Source organism: Artibeus jamaicensis, unplaced genomic scaffold (assembly GCF_021234435.1).
Source record: "Artibeus jamaicensis isolate MK-2021 breed Jamaican fruit bat unplaced genomic scaffold, CSHL_Jam_final contig_685, whole genome shotgun sequence".
NCBI classification, from domain to species: domain Eukaryota; kingdom Metazoa; phylum Chordata; class Mammalia; order Chiroptera; family Phyllostomidae; genus Artibeus; species Artibeus jamaicensis.
In genome coordinates this window covers 11,294,921-11,317,135 of record NW_026521924.1, presented here as the reverse complement: position 1 = coordinate 11,317,135, position 22,215 = coordinate 11,294,921, and the positions used below count along the sequence as shown (strand labels likewise).

The following is a 22,215-nucleotide window of genomic DNA, read 5'->3' as shown; positions in this document are numbered from 1 at the left end:
AGTACACATGCTCACTCAAAGCTTCTACCCCCACCAACTGACTAGTTCAGTGAATTCATCACTGTTCACCCACTCTCATTCCAGTCCACTCTCCTTTGCTGCCAGGTTACATAGATGTTACACAAATGGTTCTTGTTACATTAACAACGGCCGGACTTCTTCCAGACCGACCTCGTTTAGGTGTGGCATCAATACATGGTCTTCCCACCTCACAAGACTGAGAACTGGCCAGACAGACCCCTGGGCAGAAGGAAGGTCTATTGTTTTAGAAATGGATTGTAACTTCCTCCTTATCACCTTTTGGGAGTGGCTTCCTGTCCTGTGACTTCTTCTTGACCTTTATACAATGAGGTACCGTAGTTTAGAGTCCTACACAGGACACGTGCCTCCTTTGTGGGGACCCCTTAAAACAAGTCTCAGATACTATGGGGTACAGCCTCTTGCACCAACCTGCTGCCATCTCAGTGCGTTCCGGTGTAATGTGAGTAATAAACGGCGTGTCCACATCAGCTAGTCCTCCAGGTGGTTTTTTCCCCCAGAACATCACTAACGCTTAAGCAGCTCCCCAGTCTGGAGCTCCTGCATCACAACAGGGCATTGTATTTTGATAGGGAATGTACAGAACATCATCCATTATACTGGGGTAGGCAAAAGTAGAATTACAGTTGTTCCTGTGTAAAATAATACAATAACATATAATACAAGAATAAACTATTTTGCATACTCACAACTGCAAACCTACCTTTGCCCCACTCTGTACATTAGCAAGTGAAGCAGAGCTACAGTCATTTAGATATGCATACCCGTGTGTACAAAAGGAGAGGAGAATGTGTTGTGTTTGCATGCAGAGTCACAAGCCATTTCTAAAAAGTGGTGTATGGGGAAAATTGATGTGTACAAGGCCAGGCGAGGGACTTTTCACTCCATACCTTTTGTATTCTTAAATTTTGAATCGTACTGATATATTACCTAGTGTTTAAAAAATAAATATAAAACTAGAGCTCCCTTCGAGGAACAATTAACAAAATTATGAGACATCCTCTAAGTTAAATTCCAGGCTGCTGTTAAGGAGGACGAGGAAAATACATCCGAACCTTCTGGGAAAAGGTCCAGGATGCCCTGTCAAATGCGAGGAAGCAGGTCACAGAACAGTCTGCAGAAGTACCAGCCCATTTCAGCAAACATAAGGCCTGGAGAAGTGTGCTTTCTGCCTCCCAACCACGCATGGTGTGGGACCCTTTTCCCGACCCTCACACCACCGTATCAAGTGTGACAGTGAAACCCCTTTCCTCTGGATCTGTTTTTCTGGTTTTTATGAACACGACCACAAGGAAGTTCCTTCAAGGAGAGGGGATGAAGAAAAAGATCCTCTCCTACTTCAATGCGACTTCTGATGTTCTGGTCAAAAAGTGCTGTCAAAGCAACTTCATACTTAGTTAAACTAACCACTAGTTTCCACTTATCTCTTATATTTATTGGACATTTCCTATGTGCCAGGTACCCCGTTCATAAATTTACATGTATTTCTTCATTTAATCCCTGTAAGAAGCCTGAGTCACGTGCTATGTTTAGTCCCTTTTTACAGAGGTGGAAAACCAGCGGCCAGAAAATTTAAGTACTCTAGACCTCACTGCTCTTTCCTCCAGGATCCTGAGGCTTTAAAAAAAAATCTAGATAATTACTCCCCATATGGTCGTGCCCCCCGCACCGCCCCCTTGGCTCACACACTTGTTAGCCCTGGAAGAAACCTATCAGAGGAGTCAGACAGGACTGTTTCCCAAAGCCCGGCACATCTGCACGAAAGTCATGGCATTAGTTTCTTTTCAGATTCCTACCTGCCATTCTGTATACTGTTCTCTGGTTCAGGGGCATGGTGAAGACCCAGGACTGGGAAGTGGAACAAATACTGATTAGCTGCCTACTGTGTACGTGATCTGTGGTTGATATGTATGATCTCATGTACTTCTTAAACATCCTGCAACTCCAAGCATGAGCAAGTGCACAGGTTCACATGGGTATGGAGGGGCTGTAAATTGAGACTGACGCTGAAAGCCCCAAAGCTGAGCCCTCAACATGAAGCTGCCCTGCACAGACAGAGCCTGGGGCTGTGGGTAATGACATTCACAGCTCTGTCAAGGCTGGCACTGCTACAGGCTTCCCCTCAAACTGCTATGTGACCTGGGAATTTTCTCTGCAATTCTAATTTCTAGTAGTTCTGTGGCACCTCTGATTATCAGTACAGCTCAACAGGATAAATGGGGAGGAGGGTGGGGAAGATACTCACAAAGGACAGAATATAAAAGGCCAAGAAACAGGAATGAAAGTGCTCTGCCTCATTAAAATGCAAAACTAAAGCAATTAGATACCAGGCTTTCACTACTAAATTGCTGCTTTTTACATCTAATATCTAGTACTGGTGGGGAAGGTCCTCTCTCCAGAGCTGCTGGGAATATAAACTATTGCAGTAAGATTACATTACACTAGGTTATTGTTTATTACATTAATGAATTAGAAATAACCCGCAGTCCCAATGAAAGCTGTGGGTGTAAAGGGGGTTCTACAGAGTAGCCCCTTAGGGTGACAGGATGGCAAATTTGTAACCAGTCTGGTGGTGGTGGTCATGCCTGGGCCTCGGTGACTTCCTAGGTAAAAGGTTTACCTTCGCCTCAAGCAAGCCCCGTCCACTGTTTCTGTGCATCCAGGTTAACACACCTTTGAAATGCTTCTTTGCAGAGCCTTCCAAAGTTCACCTTAAAAGTACACCATTTGTTTCATCTCTTGAAAGAAATACACCAGAAAAGAAGAATGTTATTTTTCTGGCTGACAGGATTTTAAATTATTTGGATTTTTCCCTCATTCTAGCATTCTGTTTTCTAAATTTTCTGCAGTAAATGTATTTCTTTTGTAAATTAAGTTATGCCAATAAATAAGACAATGAGAGGAAATATATATATTGAATATTAAAAAGCTACAGTGAAAGAACACATCAATTTTCTTACTATTTCCCATTTCACTCCGACAACACTCGTGTACCATGAAGGGAGGGAGAAATACAGAAGCTTTAAAATATGTAAAATTAAAAGAGGCAGCAGAAACCACAGGGTAATTACTACTACCATGAACCTCCCGTACACTACTTTATCAAATCCCAACAGGAAATTAGCTATTTCGCCAACAGATTATGTCTCCATTATAAGAAACCTATCTAAAATATCTTTCCTCTAAAGAAAAGATGTTAAAGGTCAGGAGTCTGCCTACCTAGCTTAGGTAAACACAGGTTAGGAATGAATGGATAATTCAGAGGTAAGAGTTCCAGCAGGTATCTACACTTAGAAGAGGAAGTCTTACTGAGTCTAGGAATGCAAAGGACACAGGCAAAAATGACAATCAGGGGTCGTAAAGGAACGAGGCTGGGAGCCAGGGAGACCATCTAGAGGCTGTCGTAATGATCTAGATGAGAAATGAGGTTGGGCAACCACTTCTGTTGTGTTCTTGTCATGTCTGGTACAGTTTGGAGCACAAAGCAAGCACTGAATACAAGCAGAATGAATACGATGTCTTTGAAGGCCCTTCCCAGGACCAAGAGTCTGTGACTCTAGCCTAAGAGATTATCAGCTGAAATGTGGATCAACGTCGTAAACCTGCTCTGGGAAGTGACTGCCGCAGCTCTGTCATCTATGATCATTCATCTCAAGTGCCCTGTTAGATGGGCCTTCTGTATTACCACCATTCGCATTTCAGTCAAAGCTATCAAACTCACCCTGGCTGCTATGGCTCAGTGGTTGAGTGCCAGCCTATGAATCAAAGGGTCAATGGTTCGATTCCCAATCAGGGCGATGCCTGGGTGGTAGGCCAGGTCCCCAGTAGGGGGCACCTGAGAGGCAACCACACAGTTTCCCTCTCCTTCTCTCCCTTCCCCTCTCTAAAAATTAATCAATAAAAAATTTTAAAAACTATCCAAACTCTATTCAAATTAAAAGTAAGCTGCAATATAAGCAACTATGCGTAACCGCAAAATTAGTGCAGAAAAATTACTTTTTAAGGTCAAAAACTCTAGAAAGATGAGGTAAGGAAGGGAGCCTCTTACTATGCATAAAAATCTTCATTTTATTCCCGTCTTTTCAATGTTTTTATGTGAAAACATACATCAGTATATTTCTTTTCTTAAAAAATTTTTTCTCAACTTAAACATTTTAAAAGAAATGCTGTTCACCTTGGCTGTTTGGTTCTATCAAGAGGATCCCCTGCCCTAAATCATGACCATTATGCAGTAGATTCAAGCTCTCATCTCACAGAAAAAAAGGGAATTAAACCAATTCTCTGGACAGGCTCCAGGACACATATCCTCAGACCCTGCTCAGAATCACACACTGTTGATCCCAAGATCCAATTATTCTTACAGAAAGAGAACATCTTCCAAGAAAACTATTATCATCCACCTGAGACTTTTGATTTTAAGATCTAATAACTCTGAATACTCTATTTACGAATGTACAAGAAGGAACTCCACAGAACCCAGGATTAAATTAGTTTTAAGAACAAGGACGTGTTTGTTCTAGGGCTCTCCTTGCTTGGTTTTTAAAACAGGGTCATTTGCACCTCCAAAAAACGTGTGCTTTTTTTTCACTGCTGGGAATAAGTATGTTCAAATGTGTCATCCCTGAGTCAGGGGTCTAGAGAAATCAAGGGTACCATTATATAGTTTCTATTCCCACCCGCCCCCCCTCTGTCTGCCAGGGTAACTTCTCTTACAATACGTGAAGGGAAGGGAAAGAAGAAAAAAAAAGGAAAGGAAAGGGGAAGAAAGAGGAAGAACAGGAAGGGGAAAAGAAAGGGAAGAGGAAAGAGGCGGGTATCTGCCTCCCTGGCTGCATTCTTACGAGGACACAGCTCCGAGCTGCTCACTTCCCACTTAACAGTGTCCATCAGGCCACTGTCCCTGGGGTCTCAGGTCTCTTCCAGGAGGGCAGCTCCTCCTTCTTTTTAAAACTCTTGGCCACCCTTCCTCCATCCCGGCTCCTTCCAAACGTGTGTGTGTGTGTATACACATGTATTTTTAAAGATATCATCCATTTATTTTTAGAGAGAGGGGAAGAAAAGGAGAAAGAGACGGAAAGAAACATCAGTGTGTGGTTGCCTCTCACATGCCCCCCACCGGGGAAGTGGCTGGCAACCCAGGCATGTGTCCCGACTGGGAATTGAATCACTGACCCTTTGGTCTGCAGGTCGACACTCAATCCACTGAGCTACACTAGCCAGGGATAGACAGATAGACAGACAGACAGATAGATGAATATGTTTTATTTATATTTTTAGAGAGGAGAGAAGGGAAGGAGAAAGGGGAAAAAATTATTGTGTTGTTGCCTCTCATGTGCCCCCCACTGGGGAACCTGGCCTGCAATCCAGCCATGAACTCTGACTGGGAATCAAACCAATGACCTTTCGGTTCAAAGGCAGCGCTCAATCCACTAAGCCACACCAGCCAGGGCTGTTTTCTTCATATATTTTCTTATGTCTGGGCCAGCCTTCTTTTTCTGGCTGTTATTACTTTCTTTTCTTTATAGACTTTCTCACAACCCAGCACCATCTTTTATTAACTACTTAACATTTAACTTTCCTTCTTTTACCTATAATTCAAAAGATAGGAGGCAATTCTTTATTGATGACCATACAATCCCCCAAACATTAACAGTGACCAAGGGAAGCCCTAAATTTCTCTGGTTTGCTGGATTACAGAAGTAGTCGGCTCTGACATTAAATTAAATGTGTAAATTTACGGGAAGAGGAAAATTCCTTTGCAGTAACTACATGAGGTGAAAGGTAGGGCACCCAACTGTCTTCTGGTCAATTCCATAACCGTTCAATTCAAATATATTCTTTAGCTTTTAAATGCCTTATTTTACTTTTCAAATTTCCTAATATGAGCACATATCACTTTTATAATCAGAGAAAGTGTTTTTTTGTAGATCTTATAAGATTTTTCAAAAAGTTCCTCTGCAAGAACTAAAAAAAAAAGAAAAGAAAATGTTTTCAGCTATTTCATATGCTTATCTGGTTGTAATTACAGTGACCACATCCTTCATCACCCAAACCAGGACCCTTGTGAGCACTGAGGGGAACTGTGTGAACAATACGCTGGACAACGGGCATGATCGGGACTGCCTCCGAAACTCAAGCGTTAGCCTGCCAGCATTTATCTGCTTTACAAGCCTCTTTCTAATGGATAAATTAGAGAATTCGTTTCTGTGCTAGAAGATAACAATGTAGATAGTGTTCGATTTGATTTCCGCTGGTCTTTCTCAGCAATAAAGCAGGAAATCTGCTTCCCAGCTGAGAAAAGACAACAGGGAAGACTCCTCCCTCAGGGGCAAAAAGAATCAGTGCTTTCCCGACTAAATGGACAAAAGTATCATGGAAGAGCAGAACCTTTAGTTCTATATTCTATCGATTCCTTACTTCCCCACGCCAATGTAAAAACAAAGCAAATAAGCATCTGTGTTTTGTCGCTGCATTTCTCATTTCCATCATCAGATGCCACCACACACCCAGGTACCCAGTCCCAAGCCTGTCTTGACTTCTGTTGTACCTCACCATCCACATCCAACCCAACACCAAATCAAAGGGGTCAATCTACCCCTTTACCACCGCTCAAAGCTACCCTGGTTCTTCATTGCCTATTTTTCCTACTAGATGCCCCCAAAGACCCCAGTTTCTTGACCCAGCAGGTCTGCCAAACCCTTGACCCAAATGCATTTTCATAGTCTGAAGATCCAGATACTTCTCCAGACTATGAATCTTTTATTAACTACTTAACATTTAACTTTCCTTCTTTTACCTATAATTCAAAAGACAGGAGGCAATTCTTTATTGATGACCATACAATCCCCCAAACATTAACAGTGACCAAGGGAAGCCCTAAATTTCTCTGGCTTGCTGGATTACAGAAGTAGTCGGCTCTGACATTAAATTAAATGTGTAAATTTACGAATGTGTGTCATCAGCTCCAGTTCCCTCCTTACCACACTTAGGGCCCATGCAGCATCACTACAATCACTCTTGCCAAAACCTCAACCGTGGTCCTCCAGCAGTCACCTGGCAAAAAGACCCGCCCTGGCTAAATCCAACGGTCCATCCTTATTGCTCACCCAGCTCGCTCTCACTATGACCTCATCACTGGCTGCCTGGATGAAGCTTCCTTGGTTCCCCTCCTACCTCAGCTTCCTACAACAACCCCTTTGCTGCCCAGCCCAGCCTCCACACCTCATCTGTACAGCAGAGGCAAGTCAATACCCAGACATGAAACACTACTGTTCGCTTTTCAAAGATGATCTGATTTAAACTTGAACAACTGACTTGCCTCTTCCTCTAGAAAACCTGTGTTGACCTTAAGCCTTCAATATGACAGAAAACCCAGTTTCGAAATTCACTTTACATGAAGAAAGAAAACAGTAATGTCAGTTATAAAGTCAGTAGAACATGTCTGTGTGAGTTAATAGGGTAAAAATCAAAATGTGAATGTGAGGTCAACTGATGTACACAAAGACACCACACTCACATTTTTCTTTTCTTATGCAGTAATGCCGCAGTAATGCCACAGTGAGGCAAATACCAGGGCCATTATTTAGGAATCCTAGAACAGCACCCTTGTCATTAACCTCATTTCCCACATCAAGAAAAAACACTTTGAAGTAAGCTCTCTCTAAAGAGGGGTTTTCTTTTTCAAACCTACACTTCAGGTTAACTTTATACACATCAAGTCATAATCCCACATGTGGAAGAATCTTAGCACTGAATATAAAGAATGTGTGTCATCAGCCTTATCTGACTAATATCACTTGCCCAGATAAAACTACCTCTGTCTTGGATGCTGCTGCTATAATGCAAAGCATGGACATTTGGGTCCCAAACAATAAGTCATTCGTTCAATCTCCCACCTTGGAATACAAATCTGAAGTCGGGTTACAGGCTATTTCAAAAGAACACATTTTTGAAGATAAAATTAAGCCTTCAACATCCTCCAGTGTAGAGGAAGTACTGGACCAGCTTTACAATATTCACAGCAATGCATGCTCCCTTTCTGAAGTTGATCCCATCAGGTGACTCCACACGGAGAGCAAGGCCAAAACCAGACAGCCACCAGAGCTCCCGAACACCGGCTCCCGTGAAAAGCATTTGGTTTTCAAGTTCCTTAACTGGCACTGAAAACGTGAGTACTAAAGCTAATCCTATGTTGGAACAATTATGAAGGACACATGAATAACAACGAGGGGTGGGGTAGAAACAGGGGTGGAGTGGGGAGGGCTCAGGGGGCAGGGAGGGGTGGGGGCAAGGGTGGAAAACTGTACTTGAACAACAATTAAAAAATGTCAATAAATAAAGTGAATCCTACGTTGATTCAGTACAGAAACTACTTTAGAATGACTCAAGAAAAAAGAAAGACAGGGAATGCTGTTACCGGAAGCGTGAAGAAAGCGGGGTGCTTTGCTTCGTCTTCATATTTGCCTTCAGTTGAGCTCCCGGCCTCCATGGATTTGGACGTAGTGTTCTTACCAATACCCATCATTAAGAGGAAATCGGTCGTTTGGTCGCTGGATTGGAGTGGCTGGAAGTGAAGGCTTGTTCAAGCAGGGAGCCCAGGATCAGAGTTGGCTTTTCCAGCACCTGGAGCACCTGATTCTCAGGCAGAGATGAGCCCCACAAGCACCATCTCTTAGCACCTAGGAAAAGAGAAAGCAGCCAAATCACCCCAAGCACGCAAACAACACAGGACCCATGGTCATCACATTTTCTGCATGGAAAAGTCAGAGTACAAGTTATACCCAAATTCCAAAATCATGCTGCTTAATTACTTTTTGAGTCCCTATCTCTTTGCACTTACAGTCACTCAGTGATTCTGAATACCCCCTGGAAAGGAGGACCATATCTCATCAAAAACATCAGAATACTAGGGATTAAAAAGTATGTATTTTTTGGACATGTATGATTCTATCTTATAGCCCAGTGCTATCCAATAAAACTCTGCAGTAATAGCAATGTTCTATACCTCCCTCGTCCAACCTAATTGTCACTTGCCACAAGTTACCAAGCATCTGAGATGTAAGAAAGAAATCGAACTTTTAATTGTGTCTAATTTTAATTTCAATTTCAATAGCTACCTGTGGCTAATAGCAACCACACTACACAGTGAAGTTACAGCAAATGTACTACTACACATGACTGGCTGGGTATTAAGATTCTAAATTCCCTTTTGGTGCCCAATTAAAGGCGGGGAAGGCACTCAAAGCACTAAAAAGAAACAAAACCAATCCAGGGTCCAGTGGCCACACAGAATTCCAGGTAGGTGGCCACTCTAATTCCTTAAAAAAAATTAGAATGCCACACAAAAAACAGCCAAAACATTAATAAAACAACAACATAAACATATAAAAGAAATCCAACCGCGCCCCACCCCCAGGCCCCTGCCTCTCCCCCTAAAAGAGGAGAGGCGTTTAGAAGGCAAGTGAGGAGGAAGGAGATCAACACCATTACATCCAAGATAGACCTGATGTGCTCAGAGTCTGGAATCACTTACCAAGGAAAAGTGCAATGCTTCCAGCTAAGAGAAAACCTAAACAAAAGTCAAAAGCAGGAAATTACTGAAATATATACCTCCAAGTTTTGGTGAAGAAGAAAATTAAAACCTCAATTTTAAACAACAGGAATATGTCTGGGGTAATAGAAAAGACCCGCCCAATGATTAACAAGCATTTGGAGAATTTGGCTTCAAAAACAAAAGGCACAAAAGATGCCTGCAAGGGTTGGCACTGTACAATAAAACGTGCTGAGGTGTGCCTACATTTTTATGAGGGGATAAAAACAGCACAGCAGGTGGGGGTGAGAGAGGACAGAGAACATTCACTGGCACTCTGTTTAGAATGATGTCAGTTCTTAGAACCAGTTAATTTCCCACTGAGAATGAATAAAGGCCAAGCTGCCCAGCAAATGTAAAGACGCTCCTACAAGAAGGTTAAAAATAGAGAAGCAGGAAACTTCCTCCTGTTCAAGTTCCGCTAAGTACACTTCATTCGACAAATACTTTGGATAAACCAGGAAAACTTGAAATATTAACAAATAAGAGAAAGAATTACACCAAATTTGAGAGTTCAATATTTAGAGCGTAAAAAGGAAAAATAAAATAGTTGCCAGAACATTAAGTTCTGCCTCAAGGCAACAGAGAAGTCGGGTGCACATTTTGGTTTAATGTCCATGCACATTGTACATTCTTGGTGATACCATATCCCTGTCTGTTTACAGCAGTGGCTCTCAACCAGGAGTGATTCTCCCTCCAGGGGACATTTAGCAGTGTCTGGACATTTAGCAGTGATATTTACTGTTCAAGGAACAATAAATAGGATAATTTTATATTCTTAGTTGTTTCCCTATAAATGGGAATAAACTGATGTACATGCATGTTAAATGGAAAAAATGGTTTTTTCCCACAACAAATAACTCACTGAAAATGCAGTCTATAATTTGTATTCGCTAGTTAGAAAGAAGGTCAAAGAAGTTGGCTGAAATTTGTGTAAGCAGTATTTCATAGTGTCAAAATTCGCAAAGCACATGAAACTGGAAGAAGGAAACCCTTGCCCAGACTCCTTGGAGGTCACCACTGTTCAGTTGTAAGCACTGCCTTCTGTACCACTGAAGAGTCCTTTCTCCATATTTTTATTAGATTTTTGTCCTGCTATTGCCCAAGTTAATACTTTACTTAGATATCAAATACAGCCAATGAACTTAAAACTGTTATTTCTTTGGGGAGGGAGGTGGTTAAACAGTATATTCAAAGTACCTAATACTGAAATGGAGAAAAAAATTTATGTAAAAAATAAATACTTTATATTGACATTAAAATGGAGAGGAGATTTAATGTTTTTAAAAACCTTTACATGAACTGAATAACCACCATGGAGAGAAATGCTATATTAAATATAAACCCCTTATTTCCCTCCTCCCTAAAAATGGCATCCCAAATGTGCCATGTAGGTCCTCAGCAAAAGATGACATCCCCCAAGGGAAACACGTGCCAGTTTAAGAAACGGGGACATGCATATCACCAAACAGAGCAAAGCCCATAAAGGAATGAGTCTGTGGGACTTACCCTGGTTTAGTGACTTTTTAAACAATTTTCCTATTTCAAGAACAGGGACAAGTGGATCACCATATTTTCTCCTTATCTTTTCTGCTGCATGTAGGGGATACGAAGACCCACATTACTATGCAGTTTTCGATATGCATAAAATAGAAGTGGGGACTTTCTACATTCAAAGGGGAAGTTATACACATCACTTACAAAAACCTGAAAGGCTCTCTACTTGTAGCCCTAACAGAGATGGTATATGTTTACTTAGAATGAACCATTTTCCTACATTTTTAATTAAAGTGTTTACAACAATTAAGAAAAAAAACTATCTACATCTTGATCTAGACACTGCCATTCAAAACCTCCCCACAGCTGGGGAGGGGAAAAATACAGCATGACAATGAACACAATACGTAAAAAGATCTGCCTGAAGCAGCCCCAACAGACCTTTACCTTCATAGCCAGGAGCTTATGTTTTCCAAAAGATATGTAAGGCAAAAAAGATAAGGCAACACTGCTGGGTTTTCACAAGACCACATGTCCTGCACGTCAGTCAGACACCAGCAAGCTCTTCGACCCATCCATCCCCATCACCTTTCCAATGCCAGCAGAGCTTTCCCACCCACACTTACCCAGGTTCACTCCAAGGGAATGAGGACTACTTAGCATAGAATACACTTTCCCAGATTCATTTTATCCTCATGCTTGTTTCAGTGTGGACATCCCTCCCCACTGGCCCCATCACCAGGCACAAAGGGTGACAAGTTCCATCCTGACAAGACTAGTTTCCACCAAGTAGTCTGCAGTGTTCTCTACCGGACAGTTAACCATCACAAGCTTTACTGGGAGGACCCACCCACCTTGCTTTGCCCATCTCTTACTCAGCAGCACCCACAGAGCGCCCTGAAAACCCAAATGAACACAAGAGGGGAGGAGACCCAAGAAAGTGCAGGGCAGGATGCTCTGAGAAAGGCCTGGGGCAGAGGACTACAATGCCTGGGAAAGATAAACAGCCTTGCTGGATAGACAGATGGAAGGAAGAAAAGAAAGCAGGGGAGAAGACAGTGAACAGTGAACAAATCTGGAAGTCCCAAAATGACAGAGCATTCCAAAAGCCGAGTACTCAGTAATGATGAAGACAACCTCAAGGGCAGAAACCACCCACTAACTAGAGATCAGAGTGTTTCATTCAGTCGGAACTTTTGTGTGGGGAAATGCCAAGGCTCAGGGGCAAGTACAGCAGAAAATAAAGAAGGAGAGAAGTGGAGTTCCCGGTGCTAGAATTTGTGTTAAAACAAAAGGCAAGATCCCCCAGGGAGACTGACACAGGGGGCAAGTCACTGATAACACCCTTTCACCCTCTTCTCACTCTTTGGGAAAGAAAAATAAGCAGGGTCACTGATACCTTGGCCCTAACCTTAAGGCAGATGGGAAAGGGGGGGGCTAAGGGATGAAAGGTCAGGTTCACCAAAAATGAAAATGAGGACACAAGAATAACAACAGTTTTCCAGCCAAGCAGATCTCTTCACTATCGTTATGCAAATAGATGATTTCTCCCTAGTAAGCACAGTGTTGCTTGATTTGCACACTAACTATCAAAGTGAAAACTGAGCTTCAGAGAAGTAACTTGGCCAAAGGATGCACAGCTGTAAGCAGTGAAAGACTCACACTTTAATCAGTATTCCTGTCTTAACAATGTTTATACAAACAGTACATGAAATTATGCTCAATTTACAGCCAACCTTCCTAGATGAATACAGCCCGGGCCAGCGGACCCGTGAGCACTGTCTCTGCCTGACCTGCTATGTGGTTAGTTCCTGCCTCCATGTGATTCTTGAGGGAGCTCCAAGGGGCCAGGTCTGCTAAAGCCCTCCCTCCTCAGACAGAGAGCTCCCAAATCTGTGCAGTCCGCTCATTCCACAGCACAAGCCATCATCTCATCAGCAGCACGACAGCCCCTTGTCATTTTCTTGTTCCGCCTTAATGGATCTACCACTTGCCCATAATGCTGCCAACACAACCAAGCTATAAAAACATCATGCCCTTTGATGGTGTCCTAGTTAGCCTGGGAATAGACATCCAAATTCCTAAGCAGGTCTACAGGGTCACTGTAGGAAGCTCAGCCCCACCACGCTGTCATTTCTGTCTTTCAGATTCTGAAGGTACTAGGTCCTCTTCTAACCCTCAGGCTCTTGCACACGCAGTCCCTCCCAAATAAGCACCCTTTCCCTTGGGGTAACTCCCATTAGTGCTTCTGTAACAGAGTGCAGCCAAGAGAGGGCCCCCGAAAAAGGGATTTGGAGTGGGGTCCAGAACTCAAGGTGTCCAGGAAATATTAGAAAGACATATAAGATGTCCTCACCCCTTACCCCCCCCCCCAGGTGTCAGTTGGGGGAAGGGACACATGGAGCAGGGCCATTGAGAGCTATTTTGCATCATAACAGCTTTCACAGCTAACCTCTGGCACGGTCATTTAACATATCTATAACCTTTAACTGGTTTCATAGATATGTTAAATAGCTGTGGCCATGCTTTGAGCCAGGGAGAAGGGAGTGACTTCCGCCCAGGATGTAATTGGGAGGCAACACTCCCTGGTTACAGTGGCTGCCTTGAGAGCTTGGAGGTGATTGGCTCCACACCATGGGGCCATGCCTGCCCAGACTCACTATGGCAGCCCAGTAAACCTGAGAGGATATGGGAGTCCCGACAGGTGTAGCCGATTGTGGGAGGAGTCGGAAATGGGGCTGCAAAGGAGGACTGGCGCGGGGATTTAAACGCAGACGTGGCAGTCATTGAGGAGAGAGCCACTCAGTTTGGGCATAATGAGGACCTCCTCTTAGCCATGTGAGGAGAGAGAACCACGTGCTTTCAGCCGGAATGGGGACTCCCGCGGCCATGAGAGAGAGAATCATCATGCGGCTTTAGCAGAGTACCATGCGGCTTTGCCAGAGTGGTGACCCTACCCTCTCCGCAGCTCTGGTGGAGAGGAGGACCACTCAGTTTTGTCCAGATTGCAGACCCCTGCAGCTCTGATAGAAGAGGCCCACGCGGCTTTGGGGTGCTCCCTTTGGCCGCATGGCCTGGAAAGCAGGAGAGACTTTGCCTGGAAGAAGGGTGAAAGAACTCTTTGCCAGTAGACCATGAGAAGGTGCCACATGGCTTTGGAGTAATCAGAGATCCTGTCTGGAAGGCAACACAGATGACGGTGCCAGTGGCCTGAAACACAGATGTGTGCTTCTTTTCCTGAGATATGGTACCCCGAATTAGGGCAGGGGGAGAAGGGAGTGCTGTGGGCGTCTGTGGGTATCCTAAAGGACTTTGATATATTAATGGGGACATCGGGTCACTACTTTAAGTCTGTATAGTTTTAAATAAATCTTTTCTTTCCTTTTCACAAATCTCTGGCATTGAGAGATGTCTTTCCTCTGGCAGTGGACAGACGAGCCTAGTAGGTATTAGTATACCGTCCTTGGGAGGGGTCCCTGTTTTCTATAACAGTTTTTGGCATCCCTGTGTGAACCAAATATTGCTCCCCACCCTTGGACCTCTGTTTGGTAACATTTCCTCTGATCACACTTCATTGCCGTGTCTGGGAAAAACACAGCAAGACTATGTCTGCGGGCCTAGCCAAAGAGAAGCAGAACAAGATATATATATATATGTGTGTGTGTGTGTGTGCGTGCGTGTGTGTGTGGGGGGGGGGGGGAGTATATATAGCCACAACCTATATACCCCCAACTCCCAATGCCAAACTTGACACCAGTATTAAAGACTTCCCAAAATTTGTGGAATGAATAAATGATACTTAAAAAATAAAGGTACCTGGAATAATGTAACAGTCATTCTTGCTTGATACTCTTACAAGACTGGGAAAGAAAATTAGTAGCCAACATCAACCCTATCTGCAATACAACAGACACGTCAATGTCAGGAACACGGCAGGGTGCCGACATCGCTGCTACCATTCCACTGACGGATGAGAGAAATGTTAGAAAGGAAAGACCAAATTATAACCACATCAAGAGACAGAAAACTCTGAGAATCTGTGTAAATGGCTAGGTAGAAAACAGATGAGCGAGCCTCCCTCAATGCTGATGGAAACACTTCGCAGATGCCAGCAATGAGCATCTAGATCAGGAGACGCGAGCTGCTGCCTCGCCTGGTTTTGTTCAGTCCCAGCTAAGAACGGCTTTCACGTGTCTGAGGGTTTATAAGCAATGAGGAAGAAGAACAAATGACAGAAGCCACGTGGTCTACAAAATCTAAGATATTTGTAGATAAAGTTAAAGGATGAAGGAATTCTGTTTAAAATGACAATAACAGCTAAAAACATAATACATTTAACAGAAAAGGTACACGGCCTTTATGAATAAAACAATAAACTAGTACCAGGAGCATAAGAGGTTTTTACAATCAGAGAAACAGACTATATTCTTTGATAAGAAACCTATAAATGTATACATTCTCCCATAAACACTAAGTTTAATAAAAGCCAATTCATATACCAAAAGAGGAGAAAAAAGGCTTGCTAAAATTTCCGTGGAACAGTAAGCAAGAGTAGCCACAAATATCTGTAAAAGAACAGAGCTATCGGATAGGGACACTATTGTAAAACTGTATTAAACAGAAAATTTCAATCAATACAGCACAAAAATAAAAAGATCGGAAGACCCACAAACCAACAAATATATGATTTGGAAGGTACTTCATTCAAATCATAAGACAAAATATTGATTTTTCAATACAACATGCCAAGACAACCAGCTCACTATGTTAAAAATAATAATATAGCCACTAAATAATTATATAATGTTAGGGTGGGAGACTCCTTTCCTAGCGTATTATTAAAGATGAAAAAGACCAGAAGCTAATACATTTTGTAGTATAAAAATTTTTTAGCCCTGGCTCGTGTGGCTCAGTGGGTTGAGCATCATCCTGTGAACCAAAAGGTTACCTGTTAGATTCCCAGCCCGGGCACAGGCCTGGGTTGGGGGCCAGGTCCCCAGTGGGGGGCACGCGAGAGGCAACCAGTCGATGTATCTGTCACACAGATGTTTCTCTCCCTCTCCTGTTCCCTCCCTTCTCTCTAAAAATAAATAAATAAAATCTTTAAAAAAATTTTAGATTTCTCTGTGAAGAAAAATTATACAAAATTTAAAGATAATATACTATACATAAGATAATGCTTAATATCCTTACTATTTTAAGAGCTCTTACAAATCAATAAACAGAAAACAAAAATCCTTAATATAAAAATGGGTAAAATTTACAAGCTTCTAAACTTCTATCTCCCTGCCAAGTACAAATGACAATATAAATGTTCCTTCTTTTAAATCGGATAAAAGTACATTGAAGTGAAGTATCTTTTTGGTTTTTAATTCCTTGGTTGTTTTTAATGCCTTGATCTGTAAGGTGGTAGAGAAATAGACACACTCCTACTGAAAAATAAATTTGCTAATGAGAAGGCAGTCTGGTTACATGTATCAAAAGTTATAAAAATTCATATTCACTCCTAATATCCATCCTGAAGAAATGCTACTTCTGGGTATTCTAAGGTAACAATTAGGACACACAGAGATTTAGCTATAAAATTATACATGTTGCCCTGGCCAGTGTGGCTCGATCAGAGCATCGCCCCATATACAGAATGGTTGCTGGTTCAATTCCTGGTCAGGGCACATACCCAGGTTGTAGATTGGAGCCCCAGTGGGGGCACACATAAGAAGGCAACTAATCGATGTTTCTCTCTCGCATCCATGTTTTTCTCTCTCTGTTTCTCTCCCTCTCTCTCTCAAAAACAATGAAAAATATATCCACAGGTGAGGATTAAAAAAAAAACGCATGTTAACATTATTAATAAGACCAAAAACTAGAAAAACATCTAAGGTCCAACACTAGAAAATAAGTGGTAAAATTGTGCCGTATGTTTTTGCAAAGGAACACCATGTAGCCATTAAAAAGACAGCACAGAAATAAGTATTGACATGGAAAGACATTCATCCTATGTTACAGAAGAAAACAGGTTAAAAAACAATATGTACAAAATTTATTAAGTGAAATAAGCCAGTCATAGCAGGACAAATATTATACGAAGTATCTAAACCAGTCCGACTCACAGAAGCAGAGAACAGGATGGCAGTTGCCAAGGGCGGGGATGGAGGAGGAAATGGGGAGCTGGTACTCAACAGGTATAAAGTTTACTGCACAAGATGAGTAAGTTGTAGGGATGTGCTGTGCAACATTGTGCCTACAGTTAACTATACGGTACTGCACATTTAAAAATTTGTTCAGAGGATAGATCGCAGGTTAAATGTTATTACCATAATAATAATAAAAATATCAATTTTTGAAATGAGGCAATGAATGAAAAGGATTAAAGGTAATTTTTTAAAGATGTTATTTATATTTTTAGATAGAAGGGAAGGAAGTGAGAAAGAGAGGGAGAGAAACATCAATAGACTGCTTCTCACACATGCCCTGTCTGGGGAACCCTGGCATGTGCCCTGACTGGGAATCAAACCAGCAACACTTCACGCTGTAGGACACCCAACTGAGCCTCACCAGCCAGGGCCGAATTAAAGGTAACATACAATGAATAAAACAGTACATATAGAACTGACCCCTTTGCATGTAAAAGTGAGTGTGTGCACGTGCACAGACACTAATCCCAAACTATTAACCGAAAACGGTGGTCGGTGGGACAGCAAAGGACTTATTTTCTTCTCTTTACTCCTCTGTATGTTCTAATTACTTAACAATGGAAGACTCGCCCACTTTCTTCCTTAAGAGCCTAACAGCACACACATCAGCACCCCAGTTCTTCCCCCTTTCAGAAACAAAAACTACACACACATCAGCACCCCAGTTCTTCCCCACCTTTCAGAAACAAAAACTACACACACATCAGCAACCTAGTTCTTCCCAACCTTTCAGAAACAAAAACGGAGTGGTTTGGTTCCCCTTAACTACACAGCAAACACAGAGCAGTTCAGCTGTTTCTATCTCCAGGTCAGGACACAGCTCTAGAGTTACAGGGCAGTGTGGAATAAAGTCCTCCTGGTTAAAGTTGTAAAATAACTTCCGTTACTGAAAAAGAACAAAGAAAAGTCGAGGTCCTGTAATTAAATGCAGCAGGTTAAGAGGAGAACTGACAATGAAGGGGTGTACCAACAACCAAGGCTTCCCTGCTGCCCTAAAGAAGTGGCCTTCAACTTTGCTTCCACATTGAAACCACCTAAGAATTTTAAAAATACCACTGCTTGGGTCCCCACCCAGATTGCCTGACAGAATAGGTCTCTGCAGCCTGAGCATGTTTTAAAGCTCTCTGGCAGCCATGGTTAAAAATCACTACTTTAGAGCAAGCAGGAAATCACCGCAGTCTTTAAAAAAAAAAAAGTCAACCTCCAAATTAATGTAAGCCTGACAAAGTGAAAAAACAGCAATTTGGGAAATTCTGCTATAAAAAGTAAAATATTCAGATCTTTAACAAACTTTCAATTTCCTGAACTAAACCACCAGCTCTCCAGACACCAATAATCAGACACAAATGCAGAATAACAGCTTTCGATTAGTACTTATTTCATCAGCGATCCAGCCAGTGATCATTTCTCCTGCACTTATTTTTTTCTGTCTGACCATTTGTCCCCGTCCAGAAATGTTGTCAACTCCCTCCTGTGGCTGGGCATGGCTACCTGACTTGGAAGTATGATGGGCCTATTTAAAGAGGCACCAAGGGCTGAGCTGCTCCTGAAATTAAATGCCAAGACCTTCTGTGTTTCTTGGAAGCCTAACCAAACCCTAAGAAAACGTGCCCTCCCATCATCAGCACCTAGTATTTCCTAGTCCACAGCCCTCAACAGCTGAATGAATTAATCACAGAGAGTTGTCCCAAAGGGTAGAGTCCCCCTGGGTACAATTCATCTTTATATTCCCAGCTCTCTGCACAGTTAGTAAATGCTAATGAGATACACATTTACCCCAAATAGATGGCATTGAGTGAAACTATAGAAAACATTAATGCAAATTGTGCAAGAATAAGAAAAGACTAGAGACCGTAAGAATCAGCTGTCATGTGCCTAAGGTTCACTTGGGAAGTCTACTCAAAAAGTAGGTGTCTTCTATACATATACTTGTAGTCAAATGTTCAAAGTTATCTTAATATAAGAGCCCATCACTCAAAACATCCAAAGGTTCATCAATGAGTGAATGGATACACAAACCATGCTGGGTCCACAGGAAAAATACCCAGCAATATAAAAGAAGTAACTACCGAGGTACGTAACATGGAGGATGCACACAGACGTTATGTGGAAAGAAGCCAGTCACAAGGCCTGGTTCCGTAAGCCACAGGTGGGAAGCAGGGCAGTGGTGACGTCCGGAAGGAACGGAGGGAGGGAGGTTCTCTGAAGCCAGAGAGTCTCAGAGTGACAGAAATGTGCTGTGCTATATCATGGTTGTGATTCTGATGGCTCCATTGCTATGTATACCCATTTACTGTACGTAAAATATACTTCAATAAAATCAATTTTTGAAAGAAAAAAATTTTAATGTCTTCTCTCCCACAGTCTGATTCCATGGGCCTGTATTGGAACCCAGGAACCTACTTAGTTAACAAATGCACAAATGTTCTGATGCTGGTGGTCCTCAGGTCGCCCACACCTTTGGATGGGTACCCTGGGGTAGGATACAGCTATTGTATTTTCTCCACTTGCATAAACCTAATGAGAAAGGTGAGCATATATGACTAATAAGGAAGACTTTGGGATAAAGAAACTCAAAACATCTACTTGGCAAAGTGGCAGTTTGGTCCTTACCAAGACACAAACGTGAACTTTCAGAGTGGCCAGGTTCAATGATAAAGCACATTTTAAAAGCCAATTTGTGGCTTACAGCATAAATCCCATCGTGAGGGGATTACAGTTGAACTTCTGCTCCATTAAATGCTGTTCAATGCTAACAATTGACCTAAACACATTTCAACCCATGCCAAGAAAAGACTACTGGAACAAATATCCCCAATTTGTATGACGTACTTCCTTTAAATGTACGTACTTAAATGACTGCCTGATGTTGGGTCGGCAAAAAAGTTTAGTTTTTTCTGTACAGTGGCTCTAGTAGTGCTTAGTTGTCTTTAACTTCGCTTGAAACAATTTTGTTAGATTGTACTGTGACAGCTGTCAGACGAGCACACATTTTTAAAAGAACATCAAAATTTGTCAATTTTTATGCAACCATTTTAATATTGAAGATGAAAGATATGTAACATTTTTGACATATTATGCTCTATTATTTCAAGAAAAATAAAAACGCAACTGAAACACACAAAAAAAGATTTATTTGTGCAGTGTATGGAGAAAGTGCTGTGACTGATCAACTTTGTTGTAAGTGGTTTGCGAAGTTTCTTGGTACAACTGACATTTTGGCCAAATAATTCTTTGCTGTGGGCTGTCTTGTGCATTGGAAGATGTTTAGTAGGACCTCTGGCCTCTGCCCACTAGAAGCCAATAGTAAGAGATAGCCAACATACTCAAAATACCTAAACCAATAAAATTATTAATGAAAATGAAAAATGTGTCTTTCATTTGACAGAAAAAACCATGTGGACGTTTTGGCCAACCCAAGACACTGGGTCCCGTTTTAGGGAGTTTACACTTCTGACGCTGATCCTGGCTCTATCTGTCATTATTACACTTAAGCAGCAATGACTGAACTTGGAAGGCATGGTTATTGTCTGATCTTTGTGGCGGTGGTTATGCTTACGGGGTGTAACTGAAAAAAACAAAACAATCTTCCTAGGGCCTTTTCCAAACATCCCCAAGAACTTGTTTTTCAAATTGCAAGCCACTACCCACTAGTGAGCCATCAAATCGACTTAGTAGATCTCAACTGCAATTTTTAAAATGAAGAAATTTACCAAAACAAAAAAATAAAACTTCAAGCCCTGGCTGGCGTAGCTCAGTGGATTGAGCGCGGGCCTGTGAACCAGAGTATAGCAGTTTGATTCCCAGTCAGGGCACATGCCTGGGTTGCAGGCCAGTTCCCAGCAGGGGTGCATGAGAGGCAACCATACATTGATGTTTCTCTCCCACTCTTTCTCCTTCCCTTGCCCTCTCTCAATAAATAAATAAATAAATAAATAAATAAATAAATAAATAAAAAAATACTTAAGAGCACAGCTAACAAGGGTAACCCAGTTTCAAGGTAAAAGGCTTTGTACTACTATGGGTCAGTCAAATAAAGCCTGAAAGTCACTTTAACTAATGTTCTGCCCAATGACATAAAAGGCATATTCCAAGTACCCAATTTAAACCTGGTTATTTGCTGAGCTTAAACTAACCAACCCATAAAAATAATTTGCCAAAGTGGCCCTGGCCAGTGTGGCTCAGTTGGTTGGAGTGTCATCCCATAGATCATCGGGTTACAGGTTCAATTCCTGGTCAGGGCACATACCCAACTTGTGGGTTCAATCCCAAACCCATTATTATTATTATTACTATTATTATTAGCCAAAGTAGTAAAAGGTAATCAACACTAATAACAAAATAGATATCCCCTCTCCCAACAATGGAATGGATGCCCAGAGTCATGACCCAGTGGTGGCTTTCTTTAAAATCTATCGAGTCCCGCCCTTCCCACCCTGCCTGCCCTGCCGGGGGGGGGGGTTCCGGTTGGTTGCAGTTCGTCCCCATACACCAAAAGGGCATAGGTTCAATACCCAGTCAAGCCACCTACTGGAGGCAACCGATTTCTGTGTCTCTCTCACATCGATGTTTCTCTCTCTTCCTCCCTCTCTCTCTCTCTAATTAATAAAACATATCCTCGGGTGAGGATTAAAAAATAAAAATAAAATGTATAGAGCCTCAAACTAAACCACATCAATGACTGCAATCAAGAAAACCTCCTTCGTACCCCACCAGCTGTGTCAGCCTTCTGTCGCTGTCTGGGTTTGTGGGCTTACTCTCTTAAGAGGAAGAAAATTAAAAAATAAAAGCCAGATAAAACCTGGATTTCTGAAGGGAACTTAGGGTTGGGGGCAAGGTTCCACCTCAGAAGCTACCCACTGAGAACCCTGGAAGAACGGTCCTTTAGAGGCCACG

General features: G+C 42.2%; 1 protein-coding gene across 3 annotated transcripts in view; it reads right to left on the bottom strand.

Moving 5' to 3' along the window:
- Positions 1-22,215, bottom strand: part of SLC23A2 (solute carrier family 23 member 2) — a 130,827-nt gene that overhangs the window by 65,261 nt on the left and 43,351 nt on the right. For all 3 annotated transcript variants that reach the window (XM_053671310.1, XM_037147747.2, XM_037147746.2), the window contains exon 2: positions 8,456-8,717. In XM_053671310.1, coding sequence (XP_053527285.1) covers positions 8,456-8,563 — 108 coding nt within the window. In that variant the 5' untranslated portion in view covers positions 8,564-8,717. The remainder of the gene's footprint in view (positions 1-8,455; positions 8,718-22,215) is intronic.